Source organism: Anopheles stephensi, chromosome 3 (genome assembly GCF_013141755.1).
Source record: "Anopheles stephensi strain Indian chromosome 3, UCI_ANSTEP_V1.0, whole genome shotgun sequence".
Taxonomy (NCBI): Eukaryota; Metazoa; Arthropoda; class Insecta; order Diptera; family Culicidae; genus Anopheles; species Anopheles stephensi.
This window is the reverse complement of record NC_050203.1, coordinates 58468682-58487679: the sequence shown is the minus strand read 5'-3', so window position 1 is coordinate 58487679 and position 18998 is coordinate 58468682. Positions and strand designations below refer to the sequence as shown.

Below are 18998 nucleotides of genomic sequence, written 5' to 3'. Positions count from 1 at the left end.
GTAATAACTTTGTTTTATTCATGATTTGTATTAATGTTGAAACATTTCTGCAGAAACACCAACACATTCCTTCTGTTTTTTTCTGTCACACGGCTGGACTGGGGATCAAATCCTATCCGAACTCCCTCCCAGTACGTAGGACTTGGCTATCTAGCTACGGGTAAAAGCAAGTCAAGGAAAGCCAGACATGGGAGGCCAAAGCCTTTCATCGTTGTTGTGACAACGAAGAAGAATTATCTTGTTTTGTCTGTCGAAGGTTGGCTTTAATCCGTATGAATGCTTTATATTAAAAATGTTGGACTTTTTTGGACTTGGAATACAAACCATTTGTACTTTAATATATACTTTCAGTAGCATAATAAAATATTAGAAAATTGGTTAAATAATTCAATCCCGCTCTATTAATCCAAATATAAACACAGCGCTTGTCTTGCTAAATGTACACTGTCTCAACACTTACGGTGCCTTGGTAAACAATTATTGATAAGTTTTTCGGGACTCGTTTAAAGAAAGACGACAGGATTAATATTACTAGCCGAGTGTTTGATGTAGTTACTTATCTTATCTTATTGTGCACTAAAAAAACTAAACCACGTGCTCATTTGAATAAGTGACAGCTGTCAAACAATCGTTCGTTCGGTCGTTCTGCGCCAATTTCGAACAAAAAAAAAAAAAAAAAAAACAACCGTGTTTGTCATCGTACTACTCTTAAGCAATGCAGCGTACGTTAATTCGAGCCGTCCTCTCCAACGCATTGTGTAGTAATTGTAAGAATTTTAATTTAAAAGTCAATTTGTGTGACAAATAGTAAGCAGAATGTGCTCTACATTTCTTACGCGTAAAAAGTATGGCAAGAGAAAAGAAGCTCACCAGTGTAATGATGTTTTTGTGTGATGGAAATGGGTGTGTGCCGCTGTGGTTGATTAATTACTCAACTCTGGTTGCCGTTTGACGGTGTTGGTGTACGCACGATTCCTTGAATCCTTTTGCCTTGCTCGGATACCGTCCATCAGAGCATCGGTGAAGTTGATGGACGGAGTACGCTATACGCACTCCAACAATGAATGCGCTCCATTATGCACATCATGCCACCGAGCCGAGTACAGCGAACGAAAACCCTCCTCGGCGGCAATGTTTGAAGATTTGATTTCACAGTTGGTGCTCGTGTTTGTTTTGCGTTGGCAGCGTTACGAATGCAGCAAAGTGTGCGCTCCTTGGTTGCCGTCTGCCCGCGCCGTCGCACACGAACCCGTGAAAGATCGGACCGTAGCTGATCTACTGGTTGGTTTTGGCCTTTTAAAAAGTGCATACACGCTAGAGCTCGGAGCTCCGGCGTGCGGAGCTATTTCAGCAGCATCATACGCACCTGCTGCGTATGGCTGGAGACTTTGGTTAAATCAATATTTAGCTCAGATAATGAGATGGCTGCGGTCGATTGAGGTGTTCGCATTCACGCAGCGGACAGAAATGGACAAATTTTCTATCACCCATAGTCCACCCATTTACCGTCACTTTTGGGGGCACGCATTGCGCAAGCGTTCGGTGCAGATTACTACCGAAACAATGGCAAACAATGGCCGCGGTTTAAAACTGACCGTTGAGCCGTCCAAATATAGTGACGGTAATGTTTGCTTCCTTGGCCGCAAATCTGTCTATTGCGTGGCACCTTGGGTACGTTGGGTTGAGTTTGTTGTGCATTTTTGGGCAGAGTTAAGGTGGGATGTTGAAGCGTTTCAAGGGTCTTCAGGTGTTACATATTTCACTAAAATAAGCATTTTCCCGCATTTGAGAGAAAGATGAAGAATTCATACATTTGAACTCCAGCACGCCTTCAGTGCGCCACAGGAAGGTGGAATACACTGTGACAAAAAAACACTTCATACCGCTCATGCCCAAACAGCCTCATCTCTAAACGGGTAAAGTACACACACACACACCTCGCGTGAATAGCTGGGAGGCCATCAGAAATCGCTAACTGGTGACATCAGACGCATGGCGACGCATGATTAGGTACTTTGTTTTTTAGCCTTCGCACCTGCCATGCGGTGAAAATAGGCTCCGAAGACTTCGGAACGAGCTTGAATGGATTATTTTCAGTAATGGGGAGCCTAAAATTTGCTTAGAAAATAGATTACTTTTTTCTGTGGATGTCTGTATAACCTTGAAAGGACTTATTTACACGAAGCTGGATAGAGAGTCCTTCGTGTGAAGAGAGTGTCTGGATGGGATTTCATTAGCTACAGCATGATTTCGTAATTACTCACTTCAGTAATTTGTCTTCTTTCGAGTCAAATTTAGAACTAGGAATATATTCAAAATTGTTCATAAAAATGAAGTTTTATTATTTTACAATTATTTTTATGAAAAATTGTATAATTTCTTTAAAGGAAACATCTTTTATAGTCACTTCTGGTGAATTTCACCCTTGGTGTAGCAATTTCTAACGTTCCAAACTGGAGTTTAACCGTTGTACTAAATTATGTTTTGAATTTTATCCATCACACAAACCAAAGGGAAATGTATTCGAGCAGTTGCCGAAGTTTCGAGCACTTGTTCTTACTCGGCCAAAAGCGTTTCTTGAAAAGCATATAGAACATGTTTTGAGGAAAAATTATTGAAATGCGTTATTTTTTATTTCTTCACGTTATCCGGCATTTTCCCCTAGCGTTTAGCACACATATTATTAAAACTGAAATAAATTTTCTGTTAAATTCTCAACTGACAGCTGTCAAATGCTCGATTGTGATTGTGACCGTTTGTCCACGGCTTAATGGTTTGTTTGTTTTGAAAAACCAATCCAGCACGCACTTTCGGTTGTGTCTGCGATGGCTACACAAGAGCAGCTAGAGCTATCCGGGCTTATAAAATCCGTTCACCAACGACTTCGTGATTCAGCGAAACAACAAGATCCGGAAGCGGTATGGAGGGAACACGTGCGCGATGAAGGATTGTTGAAAAGCTACGCAGAAGCAATGCACAAACTGGCCACCTGCTACTGGGACCGAACGATGAAGGCGAGCTGCAAACGATCAAACAGCCGCATCGAATGGGTTGTTGCATCTTGTCGGAGTTACTTCCACGGTGCAACGCCTCTGCTTTACTTGTTCCGCGAGAAGGATGATAAAGTGATGCAGGCAATCGACGCTGCCTTCCGATACGAGCATCGCCCGTACACGATTGACCGCATAAGGCTGCTGGATGTGGGAAGCTGCTACGATCCGTTCGCATGCTTTCCGGACTTCGATGTAACGGCGATCGACATTGCACCGGCACGGCCATCCGTGTGGCACTGTGACTTTCTAGAAGCGGAAGTGAAGCAAAACCTTACGACACCGTTCACCTCAGAGGAGCACCATTCTATCACGGCTTTCCCGGGAGACTATTACGATGCAATTGTTTTTAGCTTGCTACTGGAGTATCTACCTTCGTCGGATCAACGGTTGCGATGCTGCCGGATAGCGTACGATTTGTTGAAACCGGAAGGAATCCTGCTCATCATAACTCCGGACAGCAGACACCAGGGAGCGAATGCGAAGCTGATGAAAAATTGGCGCTACACCCTTGGATTGATGGGATTCTCGAGGATCAAAATCGAAAAACTGGAACACGTAACGTGTATGGTGTTTCGGAAGTGCATTTTTCCTGCCGTGGGCGAACGATGGTGTGATATACATCGAGAAGCGTACATGCAACCAGTGTTGAATATTCCACAGGATTTTAACGAGCCGAAGCAGGCGGAGGAGAATGGCGGCTGTGCGATGGATGTTCCTCGCACGGAGGAGGACGATGGAGAAATAAGGGAGGCGTTCGCGGGGTTGCCTTTTGTGGAAATGTGATGAGATTAATAAACTGTCCATACTTTGCAGCTGGAGTTATTGTTATTTGAATCGAATGATTCGAGAACACGTGAGGGTCTTTGAAGTGTTGAGGGTTTGAATAATATTGCACATTTTCAAATCATCACTCCTGTTAATATTTATTTCACGGATTTCTTCAAATAAATATCAATTTTGTTAGTTGTAAGCGTAAATACATGAAAAAGCTAAAATTTTAACAACGGTTATTTTAATTTTTTCAAATCGACTGTCAAGCTACTGTCAAAATCGATGACCGCCCGTGCTACCATGGTGCCGTGTTGTAGTTGTTTATTAGTAGAAATCGAACGATAATTTAGCGTAAGAAAATCACAGAAATTTACTGCAACTCTAGTGCGAATGTTACCCGGAATGTTACGGATTGCTTTCGGAAGCGGTCAGTGTCCCGCGGCGTATGTCATCCGCGTTTTACGTGCACAGTGAATGTGGCTTTCGGTTGCGGAAAGTTGGCACGGGCAACAAAGCATCGCATACACCCGGGGGAATGGGAATGTGTACGTAGTTTGTAACTGGTTAAAGAATATTCCCCGCACCGAGGGTTTCGTGTGTGTGTACGACACGGTGCAGGCAAGATTGGCAAGACTGTGTTTGGAATACTCCCGTCATCGATATTAAGCGAAACATCTGTATCTTGAACATCCGGTCGCTTCGCAAAACAACAAGTTGCTGAAGATGCTTGCTTAGGATGCGCATCGGAACATAGGTGTGAGCGAGAAAGCGAGACAAGCGCGGCCAGCCAGCTGCAAGAGCGAAAGGTGCGCGGAAAACGAGAAACAAACAAAACACCACCAAAAACCGTCTCTGCTCAGGGGAAAGTGTTTTTCTTACGGCGAACGTGAACGTTTTTGCTGCTTGGTTGCCAAATTGAAAATCGACAGTCGCAGCTGGAAAGCATCGTAAAAAAGCGGGTTCCAACATTCCGATCAACAGCGCGACACACGCACACGCCCGTACGCGATGTCGTCACTCTCGGCCAGCGCTGAAAATTTATCCAGCGATCAGGTAATGTGGATGTGGTAGATGCTGTTTTTCCCTTGCTTCGCTGTGTTACAAATACGCTCCCACTAGAAGACAAGATGCTCTTAATTGAAAGACAAACCGCTAGTCTGTTTTTCATCTGTAGCTTCTAATCCCTCTTTCACCCTTGCCGAGTTTGTCTCAAGCGGTGAATCATAATTGGTACCGCGTGTTGGGGTGGCCAATGAGGGGGAGGCATGGGAAAGCGGTAGAAGCATCGTACAGATGAATCGCTGCGTTTGTATGCCGAGGGCGCCAAGATCAATTAAGAGCTTGTGCCATCTTGTGTCTCATCGTTCGTTTTTGTTGTTGTTGTCCCCCTGTTCTTCTCCGCAGAATAACGATGGTTCTTCGATGTGCCTCGAGTTGGCGCTGGAAGGAGAACGGCTGTGCAAATCGGGCGATTGCCGGGCGGGTGTGGCATTCTTCCAGGCCGCGATCCAGGCCGGCACGGACGATCTGCGTACGCTCAGTGCCATCTACAGCCAGCTGGGGAATGCATACTTCTACCTGGGCGATTACACGAAAGCCATGCAGTACCACAAGCACGACCTCACGCTAGCACGCTCGATGAACGATCGGTTGGGCGAGGCGAAATCGTCCGGCAACTTGGGCAACACGCTCAAGGTGATGGGGCGTTTCGATGAGGCCGCAATCTTCTGCCAACGTCACCTGGCGATCGCCCGTGTCCTTGAGGATCGACTGTCGGAAGGGCGCGCCCTGTACAACCTGGGCAACGTGTACCACGCCAAGGGTAAGCAGCTCGGCCAGAAGGATCCGGGCGAATTTTCGTCCGAGGTGCAGGATTCGCTGCTGAAGGCGGTCGACTTTTATCAGCAAAACTTGCGGCTGATGCGTGAGCTCGGCGATCGTGGCGCACAGGGCCGGGCGTGCGGCAATCTCGGCAACACGTACTATCTGCTCGGCCAGTTTGAGACGGCGATCGAGCATCACCAGGAGCGGTTAAGAATAGCGCGCGAGTTTGGTGATAAGGCGGCGGAACGGCGAGCGAATAGCAATCTGGGCAATTCTCACATCTTTCTCGGTCACTTCGAGCAGGCGGCCAATCATTACAAGTGAGTAGCGGTGAAGTTTCGTGCGAATCACTTTTGTAATCCCTCCTCCCTCTCATGCCATTACTCACATTGCTTCCATTGCCAGGCGTACGTTATCATTAGCGATCGAGCTGGGTGAGCGAGCGGTCGAGGCGCAAGCGTGCTACAGCCTTGGCAATACGTACACACTGTTGCGCGATTTCCCCACGGCGATCGACTATCATCAGCGGCATCTGGCCATTGCGCAGGAGCTGGGCGATCGCATCGGGGAGGCACGTGCCTGCTGGAGCCTTGGCAATGCTCACACCTCCATCGGAAACCACGAGAAGGCGCTCCATTACGCCAACTCGCACTACCTGCTGGCGAAGGAGTTGGGCGATATGGTAGGCGAAAATACGGCCAGCATGAACATATCCGATCTGCGCCGCATGCTTGGCCTGCCGGAGCTTTACAACACGGACAGCGGGGCAGCGGGCGATGCGGTCGCACATACGGTCAAGGGATCATCGGAGGGAGCTGAAAACGATACAGGATCCGCACACCACAGCCAGCCATCGATGCACGCAGCCCAAACGCAGGCGAAGGTGGCGGCATCCCTAGCGGCAAGCAAACAGCATCGCTTACGTCGGCAGAGCATGGAGCAGCTAGACCTAATTAAGGTATGCTTTACGATGTTTGATCGAAAACTCGGTAAACATGGGGTGGGCGAGCGCGCGCGAGATTGTTATCGCTAATGCCCGGCCCGGGTCGGTCTATCCAAATGCAAAAACAGCCAGTGGCAGCTATAATCAAGGGCAAACAATGATAATCGATGGGAACACGTTGGATGCGTAACGGCTGGCGTTGGGTAGCATCACGGGCATGGGACATTGATACGGGGAGGCAACCCTTTAGCAACAGCGGATTTGTTGTGCTGCGTTCGTGGCGTCAGTTCACTTCGGATGAGGTGCAAGTGAATGTTGTTTTATCACTCGTGTCACATATGCGGTCTTATCGGACCCGGTGAGATAAGAATGTTTTACTTTTGTTTTGCCCAATTTTCCCTAACTTTCCCCGAAAGATGGAGATCATAAAAAACGGCGGGAGGGTGTTCGCTGTGCAATTGCTAGTAGGAGTGAGTGACTAATGAAGTGTGGGCTTTTGTTTATCTTGCAGCTAACACCGGATGGCAAAAAGCTGGCACAGCATAATAGCGTGCAGGAAAATCAAGCGGCCAATGCGCAGGTCCCACCGTCCCAACCGTCGAAGGTGAAAAAGAGCGAGAACAGCTTCAAGAACAACGACGAGGATTTCTTCGATTTATTAACACGATCGCAGAGCAAGCGCATGGATGATCAGCGCTGCACGCTGAAGGTACGCATCAAGGCACTATGGGCACCCCTCCCCTTTTGCTTCTATTGTCTAATTGTTTTTATCCCCCGTCCGAATGTAGCTCACGCATGCCGAAAGTGTCGATTCCGCACGGAAACCTCTGACGCAGCATAACAGCAACAGCAACCCACCGGCTGGGAAAGAGAACAGGTAGTGTGGCCTTAGTCGGTAGCTAGTATGGCTGTGTCTAACCGGTCGTTTTGCTTGCAGGAACGTGCTGCTGGAGATGATTGCACACTTCCAGTCGGAGCGAATGGATGAACAACGAGCACTGTTGCCTGGATTGAAGCGAATATCGCTCGACAATGCCAACAACATAAGCCGTCCCACAAATAACAACGAGCCGTCGTCGACACCCGGATCGACCACGCCGAAAGATCCGGTCGCACTCGGTACACCGCCGGACGATGCATTCCTCGATATGCTGATGAGATGTCAGGTAGCCTCAAAAAGCCTCAAAAATATTGGCAAATTCTAACATTTGTTTGTGTCTCTGCAGGGTTCACGCATTGAGGAGCAACGGTCGGAGCTGCCAACGCCAAATATAACGCTCGATGCGGAAGCGAGCGATGTGCCGGTGGTCGCACCAGCGAAAGCCACCTCGAACAGTGGCGCCACCGTGCCGGATGAGGATTTCTTCTCGCTCATCATGCGCCTGCAGGGTGGCCGCATGGAGGATCAACGTGCCACCGTACCGCTGAACAACAATCCGAACCGTAGTGCACCAGCTGGCAACCAACCACCACCACCACCACCACCACAACACAATCATTCCAATGGGAGCAACATGGCGCATAATGGCGGCACGGCCATTAACAACAACGGTGGTACGAACAGTGCGGCCAACGGGAATAATAATGTCGCCAATGGGAATGCACAAGGTAGCAGCAGCAGCAGCAGCAGCGTTGGGAAAAGTTTAAAATGATTTTACTCATTCGATCGTTAGTGCTGGTGTTAATGGGCACAAGCGATCACAAAGTTGGGAGAAGAAGAGGATTGTGTTACTTTAATTATTTAACCACACCAATCAATCAGATTACTCGCTCGCCCAGATGATGATGTTTCGTGCTTGTGATTGTCCGGTGTGAACACATTTTTAAGGCCGTCAATGATGTGTTGTCCACCACGATTTCATATCATTCAATATCAAAAGGGGGGTTTGTCAACCATTCGAGGGTGGGGGCGATTGACTAAATTTTAATGATTCGTTTTAATTGTACAACGTTTTTGGAAAGACATTAATTGTTTAGAATGGTGAGACAGGCGATGGGTGGCAAACAGCATGTACTTTTTCTACTAGCGATGACACTATTTGTCCCGTCCATTCATCTGCGAACGTTTGTTTTTTAAAACCCTTTCTTACGAATGGAGTGATTCGGAGGCAACACTCTATTGTACATTAGGTTTTTTATGTAAAATTAGATTTGAGAACTTTTCGGTAATCAAGGGCAGATTTTTTGTCTGAGCATGAGTCACTAATTCACGCATGAATAAAGCGATGTGAGCTGTGGATAATAATGAGTTCAGAGGTTTAGGAACAAAAAAACTTAATCAAATGATAAATGGACTTTACAGGTACAATTTTAGTTCACGGGGCGATTTATTGGCATTTAGCGAAAGGAATCGTCAGCTTTTGTAGCACGTAAAGAGAGAGAGAGAGAGAGAGCGGGAGCGATTCAAAATTGTATTTTGTTTAGTTTAGTAACTGCACTGCTATCGGTTACAAATCAGCCCTCTATTCTCTATTGTAGTTATTGTGCACCGTAAGTAAGTCTATCGTTGTCTTGTTAGTTTTCCCCCTTTTCCCGGTATGTAATGTTTAGGTAAGCAGTAGAGCAAACCCCGTATGCCATTGGTAGAGATTAAGAGTTAACAGGTTAGGTTGGGTTGGGCAAGCTGATCGAGTGGAGGACCCCGATTGAATTTGAGTGGAACGTAATGGAAAGTAACGAGAACAAAAAGAAGGTAAAATCGCCCTGGTAGATGTGGCTTACAGTGTGCGTGGAGCAATGCTAACAATTCTTCCATTCCCACTTCCTATTGGAGTACACGATACAACTGCTAGGCATTTGCACAGCCCATGGGCAAAGGGACCCAGACAGCGCCTGTGGAAGCTATTACAAAAACGGCGTATTGCTACCTCCGCTTCCGATTGGGCTACAACATTAAATGATATATTATCATTCCGGCTACGATTCGAGGCGGTAAGGAACTGCGGAGGTGATCCAGCCACTAGGTAATTAGTAACGTACATCCTTCCAAACGAAAAGAACACAAAAAAACACTACAAAAGTGTGAACCTCTGCGAGCATTACTATTAATTAATCAGGTATTAAAACATCTCTCTAATAGTAAACAGTTTGAAAATCTAAACGTCCCGCCTAATGCTCCGGAGTGAGTGCGCAGCGCTATCTGTTGATATATACGAAATTTATACATATTACATACCATTTATATACACACACACACTACCGATCCAATACGATCCAATACCTGCATGGGATGAGATCCGGCTTCGAACCACCAAACCCAACTAGAGCACCCGAGTGCTGCCAAAATGCGAAACCAACTGTAATCTGTACTGGTACGATGTACACTCATCGGCCTTCGAACGCCATACTCCATTGATTCGTTGAGTAAAAAATCGATAAAGGATCGGTGCTTTTCCGGATGGCCGGAAATGCCAAACGGGAAGTTCATATCATATTCGTGTTTGATAGGTTTGCTTGTGTGCGGTGGAATAGAGCCAGCTGTTGAGTTAAGTTATGACCCAAAAATTGGTACTACAAATGATATGTTAGTTTCTTAAATGATTGAGTTGAAGGAAGGTACAACCGTTGCATTATGCAGCATTGGATTTAATGGCGGTTCTTAATGCTGAGGAATCGAAAATCTGGCTAAATAATTTGAAATCCCGGTGAGGAGTAGGCAGAGCCCAGAACGGATACAAAAAACCACCACCATAACCAAGCTATACTCGAATAACAATGTTCATCTAAACGTAAACGAATCTACACGATACCAATCAGAGAAAGAGAGAGAGCCCTATTTCTATAATGGACGACACTATCACGAACTGCTAAATGAAATAAATGATAATAAAGTATCTACAATTTTCCAAATCCATTAACCATATGTGGACTTCTATGTGGCTATAGTGCACTCATTTTATGTCGTTTACTTTTCCGAACTTTGTTGAATCCTTTTTCGGATAAGGGTGTGTAAGATACAAATTGAAGAGATTCAGTATTTTATTTAAATAAATTTCCATTATAGAATCAAAGAGCTTCTAAGGTTCTTCGAAGTCGTCTTTGTTGAGCTCTGTGTCTGTGAATCATGGTTAAGAATATTTCCAAGAAACTCGGTCCAAGGTTGCGTTCTTCTATTCATGGTTACTAGAGGTTCGACTTCATTTGTTCCAGCTAGTGAGCTCGTTTTGTTCCTTTATGGCTCGTGTTGATCGGGACCATTAAGAGTAACTTACTGATATGGGGGTTGGTATCATCATCTCGTTCCTCAACCATCATTATTCTCCCGGCATTGGACATAGTTAGGATACCTGTACCACCTCAAGTATCAGGTAGCTCGCAGTTGATTCTGCTTCTTCATTAACTTCAATGCTAGTCCTTAACACTCACCACTTAAAGGAAAGCGAACATCGGCGTCCTCCACCAGGATTATCTAGGGTCGTATCCGTCAAGAACTAGCGGATGTATCAGTTGTGGAGCTCGAAGAAGGCAGGATTCTCCTCGACAATGCACTTCATATTATCCTAAGTTACGATCGTACCAAGGTACCAGAACTCTTCTGCCACCGCAAGATCATCGCCGCCATCTGTCACTTTGTTTCCCGAGCCGGGCTTTATCACGGTCAAACGCTACGGCAAACAGGTACCTTGTCCGTTGAATTAATCCTCAATCGAGTCCTATTAGCTGTCCGTTTAGGTCGTTTGTACGTCTCTTTCTTTAAATCCTTGACTTAGCGGATGATATCGACATCGTCGGACGGACATCGTTACAGAAGTCCGTCCGACGATGCTGATATCATCCGAAAAGTTAAGGATTTAAAGAATTTCGAAGCTCGCACTTTGCCCAGCACTTTCAAGAATGCTTAACTGTTGAACATTTTATAGGTGGGTTTCTCTTGCTTAAATTTCTGATGAAGCTCGAACAGACCGGACATCTTGTTGGAAATTCCTACCTTGCACTACATACTTTCTTTTCAGTCCCTCAACAGTTAGACATCCATAGACTACTTTCAAACTAACGAACATGTTATTCAGGGGGCTCTTATAAAGCCGACACTTCAAGAGGTTCTGCTGTTGCAAGAAAACACCCTTGTGCTTCTGAAAGCTTTTGTCGGGAATCGGAGTAGGATTTTGTAGGTATCAATTAGGACTTTGAAGGCCTGCATGTTACCTCAATCCACCCTGTCGATCCTTTTGTTTAAACGCCCTACATGCAATGTAACTACGAGGCTTTTATAGCGAAAAAGGAATGAACAATTTGATCTTATTTTAAATTTAACTTTTAATGATACAGTTTTATTACAAATTTTTTATTTTTTTTTGAATACCTTTTGATTTTTTTTTGATCAACCAAACTATTAAAGCGTACTGGCTGACCGTTCTCACTCGAAGTTGCTTTGAGAAGATGAACCTTAATTTAATCTAAAATATAGCATCGTTCGCAAAAACCAAATTGCTGTTCCTTCAGTGCCCGACAGCTGGCTGGCCCACAGCAAAGTGTTTGAAAAGTAAATATTTATTTAAATTATGAGGATTATCATGACGCGCCTGGGCCGCATAAATCTCACCCGCGAGTTGAATTATCTGCCTGATTTATGCTTCAATTACTTTTCCAATCGGGTCGCTTAAAGCAAACAATAAAATTAAAACTTCACTCGGCCCTGTAGGTTTTCGTGAATCGAGAATCTTTCACTTACGAACCGTGCTGCAAATCCATAAGGTGTCCGCAAGATGAATGCAGAACGCCGCGAGGCAGATCGATGGTTGCGGTTGCGGACACGCAAGGGAAGCGAGCCGGAGCATGATGCATCCCGCAGGCATTGATTCATTCGCTTATCACCTCGCTGGGTGTGCATGGGTGTGCATAAAATACTGTGCTAAAACCAAACAAGAATCGATACGTCACCCCCGGGGCACGATGACGGCGCTTACGGCTTTTGCGCAACCAAGCTGGTTTTGCTTTCTTCACACGGGCGCGAGAAAGCGAGCGCCCGAACGGATAAAACAATTTACACGTATTCGAGTGGTAATATCAATATATTATGCTAAAACACCTCACTCGTGCCTCCCACAAAGGTTCGGCGATGGGGTTTGCATCGATGCTGTGCTAAGTGGAGGGAAGTTGGAAGCATTGGCGGTGGGTTTGGGGGTAGGTAAAATAAATAATAAAATCGAAATGAACCGTTCCATTCCGAGCTTGCTTCTCTTCCGATTCCAATCGATATCGCCGTTTTGTTGGCCACAGATCGCTGGGGTGTTGGGTTTGGAAGGGAGCAGCGAATGGGGGGGGGGGGGGTGGGTGGGGTCTTTTCAATATTTGCAAAGCGAACGCTCTGAGCGCTGGCGATCTGTCCGATGGATTATTTATCCATTTCAATTTTGTGCGCATAACCGATCGCTGCTCCATCGTGACCGATCAATGTAGGGAACTGTGGGGTGCATCACATGCGTTTCATGGCCAAAATTAATTTGAAGAATTGTGCGATTTATTTTTTTTGTTTAATTTTTTTAATTTTAAAGTTTTTGGAAGGTTCAAAGTTTTCAAGTGATTTGTAATCATTTTTATAATTGATCGATGTATTTTTCCTCTAAATTATATATCAAAAAAATGTTTTTTTTTTCTTAAATGATTTTTCGCTTGTCGCGTTATTACTTTTTTTTTTTAAATATTCAATCGCTTTTAGTGGTTTTGGCTTTAAATCCTTTTAAAAATGTGCCCGATAATGAGTTGTGTTTGTATTCCATTATTTAATTGGTGTTTTTGTTTATTTATGTCCGTCGCCAGTCCGTTCACCAGTCCGTCTTATCGTTATTTTTGTATGTTACATCAAATACGTTTTAGCATTCAAATTTTTGAAGCCAAGAAATTTTTTTTATTTTAAGCCATTTTTTAAGTATTATAATTTATTCGTTTGTTGTTTGCTGTGAATTTATAAACTACCTTTGATTTTTTGAGGTATATTGTACTAACACCTATATTTTAAAAACTAGATTTTCTACAAAAAATAGAATAGTCGAGGAACAGGCTAACAAGCATTGTTTTTTGTAGAAATTTTATTCTTTACTAGGGATGAAGTTGAATATGTAACATGTCTTGAAGCCAAGAAGACCCTGATGATAGTTTAGAACCCCTACGAGTTTGACAACATCTTTTCGCTTCTGAAGTGAGTCGAAACTGAGGAATCTGATTTGGGTCAACCCATAGTTGTATGTGACCGTAAAATATAGCAGAAGATTAAGGATAGGGACGGTCCGGTGGCCGAGGCGATAGCGGCACCAGGCTTCACACGGCAGGGCCGGGGTTCAAATCCCATCCAGACCGCCACCCCGTACGTAAGACTGACTACTTTGCTATGGGTAAAATCAAGTCATAGAAAGCCACGAATGGCTGGCCGAGAGGTTAAGGTGTGCCAAGGAAGAAGATTAAGGATAATATCCGAGACTTTTTGCTTGGTATTTATATCGTTATTTAACTATTATCCATGAGTTAGAACAACCATTTGCATGGTTAAAAACATCCTGAACCGAATAGCCAAAGTTAGAGAATATTCGCTGTCTAGGTCTAAGGCGAAGTTGTCAATGTCACGATCCCTCGAGTGATTATATAAATTTTGTTTTAACGGTGGTGCGTCGTCGATCGAAGAGACTCTGAACAGAACTTCCGGAGAAACTTAGAAAAGTACCATCGGATTTTTATGGTCCACAAAACATTTGGAAAAATATAGGTATTTATTTTTGCGATGGACATAACAAACTCATAGCTCGGGTTTATATTTTACTTTGTTCTTGAATTTATTTGAAATTATATTTGAATAATTCTTCTTTTGTAGCCCTTTGTACGAAACGATTTACATTTAGTGGTTCGAGTGTCTATTTCGGTACAATCTACCTGGCCGTAATGGTTCAAGTTAACTGCAATTTCTTTTCACTGCCTTTCGAGGTTAGTTTACTTTTTTATTGCATGACTAATTCCAGTTTTTAATATTTAAAGTAAAAATACTTACTATCAGAACCTTGCTCTCGTTCAGATAGCCTGTCCATCGAAACCATTTTGATAGCCAACATCATTGCACTATGGGACTGTCGTGCGGATAAAATAATCTTGGATTTTGTTATGAAGACCCAATTTTTATATTTTCTGGATGTGTTGAGACAAATTTCAATATCAAAAACTGGATCGCTGGATAGTGAATTGTTTTATGTAAAAATCCAATCAAGTCCCCCTTTATACTATAATTTACTAGATTATCCTTAACTCTAGGGGAGTAGCCATCAACCGTCAAGCAGCATATGTGCATCACGGCGCTGCACCCCAGGCAATCGCACTTCATTCACACTTTTCTCCACGCCGTGTTTTGAATGAAACGGTGGAAAAACAAATTTAAACAGGCACACACGCACACACACACACACACACACACACACACACACACACACAAGCAAGCACACCCGGCAGGCGAGCATGGTGAGAATCGTTCGGGCGCAGGCAGCTCACGAGGCAATCATAAATTTTCTCCCTCAAATAGGATTTCCCATTCGCCGCAGGGAAGGGACCAGTCAGCCAGCCAGATATGCAAATACAAAGCATGGTGCATGCTGAAGACACCGGAATGTGTGTGTGTGCAAAATTCATTTGCGAACGGGCAACACACTATCCTCTCAGACACCTGAGCCTGATGCGGGCAGTTACAGGCGAGAGAGAATTTATGATCTGTTATCGATAAATAACACCTCAATTTTCAATAAACTAGCTAACAAATTGTCCCACTGATGAATGTTTGCCAACATTGGCTCGATCTACTCGATCGGTTGTGAGCTCCGTTCAATTTTACCAAGACGGATGACCTTCTCGGGCTACGGGAACCGCACGAAGAACGAAGTCGTCTAGCTAGGATTGGAGCGAGCGCCTAGCTAGTCTGTGGGAAAGAACCCCTAAAGGAGGACGCCTCACAGTCATCCTCACGATCGGATGTGCTCCCCGACCTGGCAGCCGCTGTGCGATGGCCTTTTCGTTCTAACGCCAGCTTGCGGTCGTTGCATCGTCATGCTGCTGTTTCATTGTCTTAATTTGTAGAATTACGCCCTCGGGGTACCACCTTCTTTGCTGTGTGCTGTCTAATTCTAGGAGGGGCGGACAGCACTGGTAGCCAGGAAGTTTTTGGACACCTGAAAATTATCGGCTCGTGCATGGTTTTAATTCCGCGCTGAACAGTGCTGGGCTTTAGCTTCATAATCTTCGCCCAAACTTGCTACTGGGTAGTACATAAGGAGTTTGGTGAAGGAAAAAAAGAGCAACAGACGAACAACAATCTTGTGGTCTATAATTTTCTCATTGTGTAATTTCACTGCCCCCCACCCCACTGTGCACCAGCAAAGCGACCAAGAATGCCTGGCCGCGCATTCTGGTGGGGGAGCGAATTAATTGAATAATCGACATAATAACGATGTGAAACAATGATTGGTCCGTGCGCGAAACCCTGAACCAATCGATCGATCGATTCGTATCGGGCTGGCTGCTGCCAGTTCGTGCCCGTCAGTACGGTCATGCTGACTCAGCGTAAAGTTTATTTCGGGAAGGACCAACCCGCCACCGAAGACGCCAAGATCCGGCTTTTGGATCTTTTGGGACGCGATTGGAAAACGGAAATGCCTACGAGGTCGCCCAGACTGACACGCTGACACACGGCTTGGACAACTCAGTGCGGCCGTTCGATGGGACGTCCAACCGGCTACCGGAAGAACAGAAACCATCGCACGAGATAAATACTTCCTCGAGAGTGTTAATGACAGGGCAGGTAGCCGCGAAGGAACCAACTTCACCTTCGCTTCCTCCAACTCCAGGCGGTCAAGCATCGTTTGTCGGCTCCTTAGCAGCAACCCTGTGGCCCAGAAAACCGATCCCATTCCCACCGATCGACAGGGTTTTCTCGCTAATTAGGATCATTTTGCAAGCAGGAATGGTTGGCGTTTCGGGTTTTGTTGGTTGCTCGGTGGACATTTTTCTGTGTGTGGTTCCGAAGTTCACGGAACTACCCTTTTTTGGGGGGAGGGGGGCCTGACTAGCTAGTTGCAACACCGGAGAGCGCGTTGGTGGTACCTTTTTCTACCTTTAAAGCTAATTTCTCAGGATTGCTTTTCAAACGTCGATTCGAGTGCGACCGATCACGCCGTATCGGTAGCCCGTGAGATAGGAATGCCGGCTGAACCTCGAACCGGGGGGTTTTTTTTTCGGGAACTATTTTCGGTAGCATCTTTAGGCGCAAGATAAGCATCTTCGGAAATGATGTATGGTTCGCTTCCTCCGTTCGCACTGTGGCGGTCGGACACGGGAAGCGTTATAAATTAAGAAATCGATTTCTACCTGACTGCTAGACCCGGCGAAAGGTAGGGCGATTCCACGTTCTGACAGATCTGGGCCTCTAAACAGGCTGGCTACGACGATGGGAATGATGTACGGGTTCATCGGTCAGAACAGAAGCGATCGCCCGTGTCACCAAACCACCTATGCTCGCAGCGTGAGACAAAGGGATGGCGTATTTCATCGTCCAACTATTTCGAATCGTGGGTTAATTTGAAAGATAACGTCCGCTCGTTTTGGGCGATCCGCGTTCGTGGGACTAGCATTGAATATGCTCGGTGCCTCATTTCGGTAGCCATCGTTCGGCGCACACAACCAACCGGTTGTACTATTGAGTTGTTTCGACAGCGGTTGTTGGCTGTCGCGGGAGGATTTATGTTGGCCAGGGACAGGTTCGGTTTGTTGCTGGTAGATTTATGGCGCAAACAAACGGTTTTGTAAAATGTATTCTATCTTGCGTTGGTTTATTTTACTGTCAGCAAGGCGTGTAGATGTTCTTGCGAAGGAGAAACAAACGGAAGGATCTATTTAGGGATAAATTAATACTCATTAGCTGGGAAGAAAGAGTTGAGAGCAGGAACAAAACGTGTGTTGGGATGTGGCTATTTAAAATAACGATAACGATTCTCTATTTGCTTCTAGATAAAGTTTTATGAAAAATACACATCTGAAAATAGAAAAAAAACTACCTTTTAATTGTCTCGTTTGTTCTACATTTTGTGAGAATTCTTGCTTCATAACAGAGTTAAACAGTTTGTTGAGTTGCAGCAAGCACTCCCGAACAATCCTCAATACTGCTGAACAGTGCTGCAACAATCCTCGATACTGCTCACGGTTTAGCGCCATCGTCTGCCAAGAGATTATCCCGGCCATTTTGGCGGACGACTCAGAGGCGTATGCGAGTACTGGGACTATGAATGTCCTCTACAGTCCTAGCTTCGTCCGTCGCGACAGGTATTTTGAGTGGAGATGTTTCCTCAGGCTGTAGTATAACCGGTTGGCAGCCAGCACCCCTACCAGCACACCTTTAACTCAACATCAATGTTGTTGTCGGAGCTGACTTTTGTCCCCAGATAGGAGAAGTTTAGGACGACTTGCGTATCTCAGTATTTGTTAGCAGGGCCGCTGGTGGTATCACCATAATTTTGGTTTTCGCCTCGTTAATCTCCAACCCGAGGTGTAGTGCTGCTCGCTCGATCCTTTGGTAAGTTTATGCTTCATGGGAGAGCCTTTCCAAACCATTGATGTCTATGTCATCAGCGTATGCCAGGATCTGGATTGACTGGATGGAAGATAGTCCTCGAAGTTTCCGCCTCCGAGTCACGGATGGTCCTCTCTAGCAGACACACAGGTAAGCCCATCTCCCTGGCACAGGCCTTTGGTGGTAGTGAAGTGGAGGTAGACATCTTTATTTTGGGAAGCCTAAATGTGCTCCTTATATAGCCTTGTAACTGCTTGCAGCTTGTCGTACCTTATTCGACTGCCCGTCGATGTCTCTTTGGATCGTTTTAGTTGCTACACTAGTAACGAGGACGCTACACTAGCAAAAGGCCCGGAGAGTTTTTCATCCACCTTCGTCTGACATATGATTTTGGCCATTGTCATTCTCACGAGCCTGGTAAGCTTGGCCGGGATACCAAAAGAGCTCATTGCGTCGTATAGTTTTACCGTGGCTTTTCTATTATCCTAGTTTAAATCACTCCTGAGACGTATTATATTGTCTGATTGGACAAGCTCACAGAATATCACAAATAATCCTTAAATGAAATGTCTTCATTACAAATAACAGTCTTTTAATGGCAGTACTTCGGCCAGACCGTCCTCCATGAAAGAATTCCCTGCCCTGCCCTGAATTCCCTGCCCAGCAGCTGCTAGATATCATCTTGGTTACTCTCTGATCTCTCAGAGAATGTTTGATTTTACCTGACGTGTTGATGTTCAATTTAGGATTCTGTGTCCATTTAGACATAAAAGAATGGGAGTTTATGGAGGGGTTGTGGCTAACTCATTAAACATTTAGAGATAATCACGTTAAAAGACTTTGCCACTGTCAAGTAAACCCCTAACAAGATTGA

At 45.2% G+C, this 18998-nt stretch overlaps 2 protein-coding genes across 2 annotated transcripts; both read left to right on the top strand.

The window, feature by feature from the left end:
- The first annotated feature begins 2770 nt into the window (after positions 1-2770).
- On the top strand, positions 2771-3871 carry LOC118508992 (S-adenosylmethionine sensor upstream of mTORC1). The gene has a single exon (XM_036048990.1). It carries the CDS (start codon positions 2826-2828, stop codon positions 3834-3836), a length of 1011 nt encoding a protein of 336 aa, XP_035904883.1. The 5' UTR covers positions 2771-2825; the 3' UTR covers positions 3837-3871.
- Positions 3872-4121: 250 nt separating this feature from the next.
- On the top strand, positions 4122-10239 carry LOC118508991 (G-protein-signaling modulator 2). Its single transcript, XM_036048989.1, has 7 exons — positions 4122-4877; positions 5229-5968; positions 6054-6606; positions 7103-7300; positions 7380-7468; positions 7529-7757; positions 7818-10239. Exons 1-7 carry the CDS (start codon positions 4833-4835, stop codon positions 8241-8243), a joined length of 2280 nt encoding a protein of 759 aa, XP_035904882.1. The 5' UTR covers positions 4122-4832; the 3' UTR covers positions 8244-10239.
- The last annotated feature ends 8759 nt before the right edge of the window (positions 10240-18998 follow it).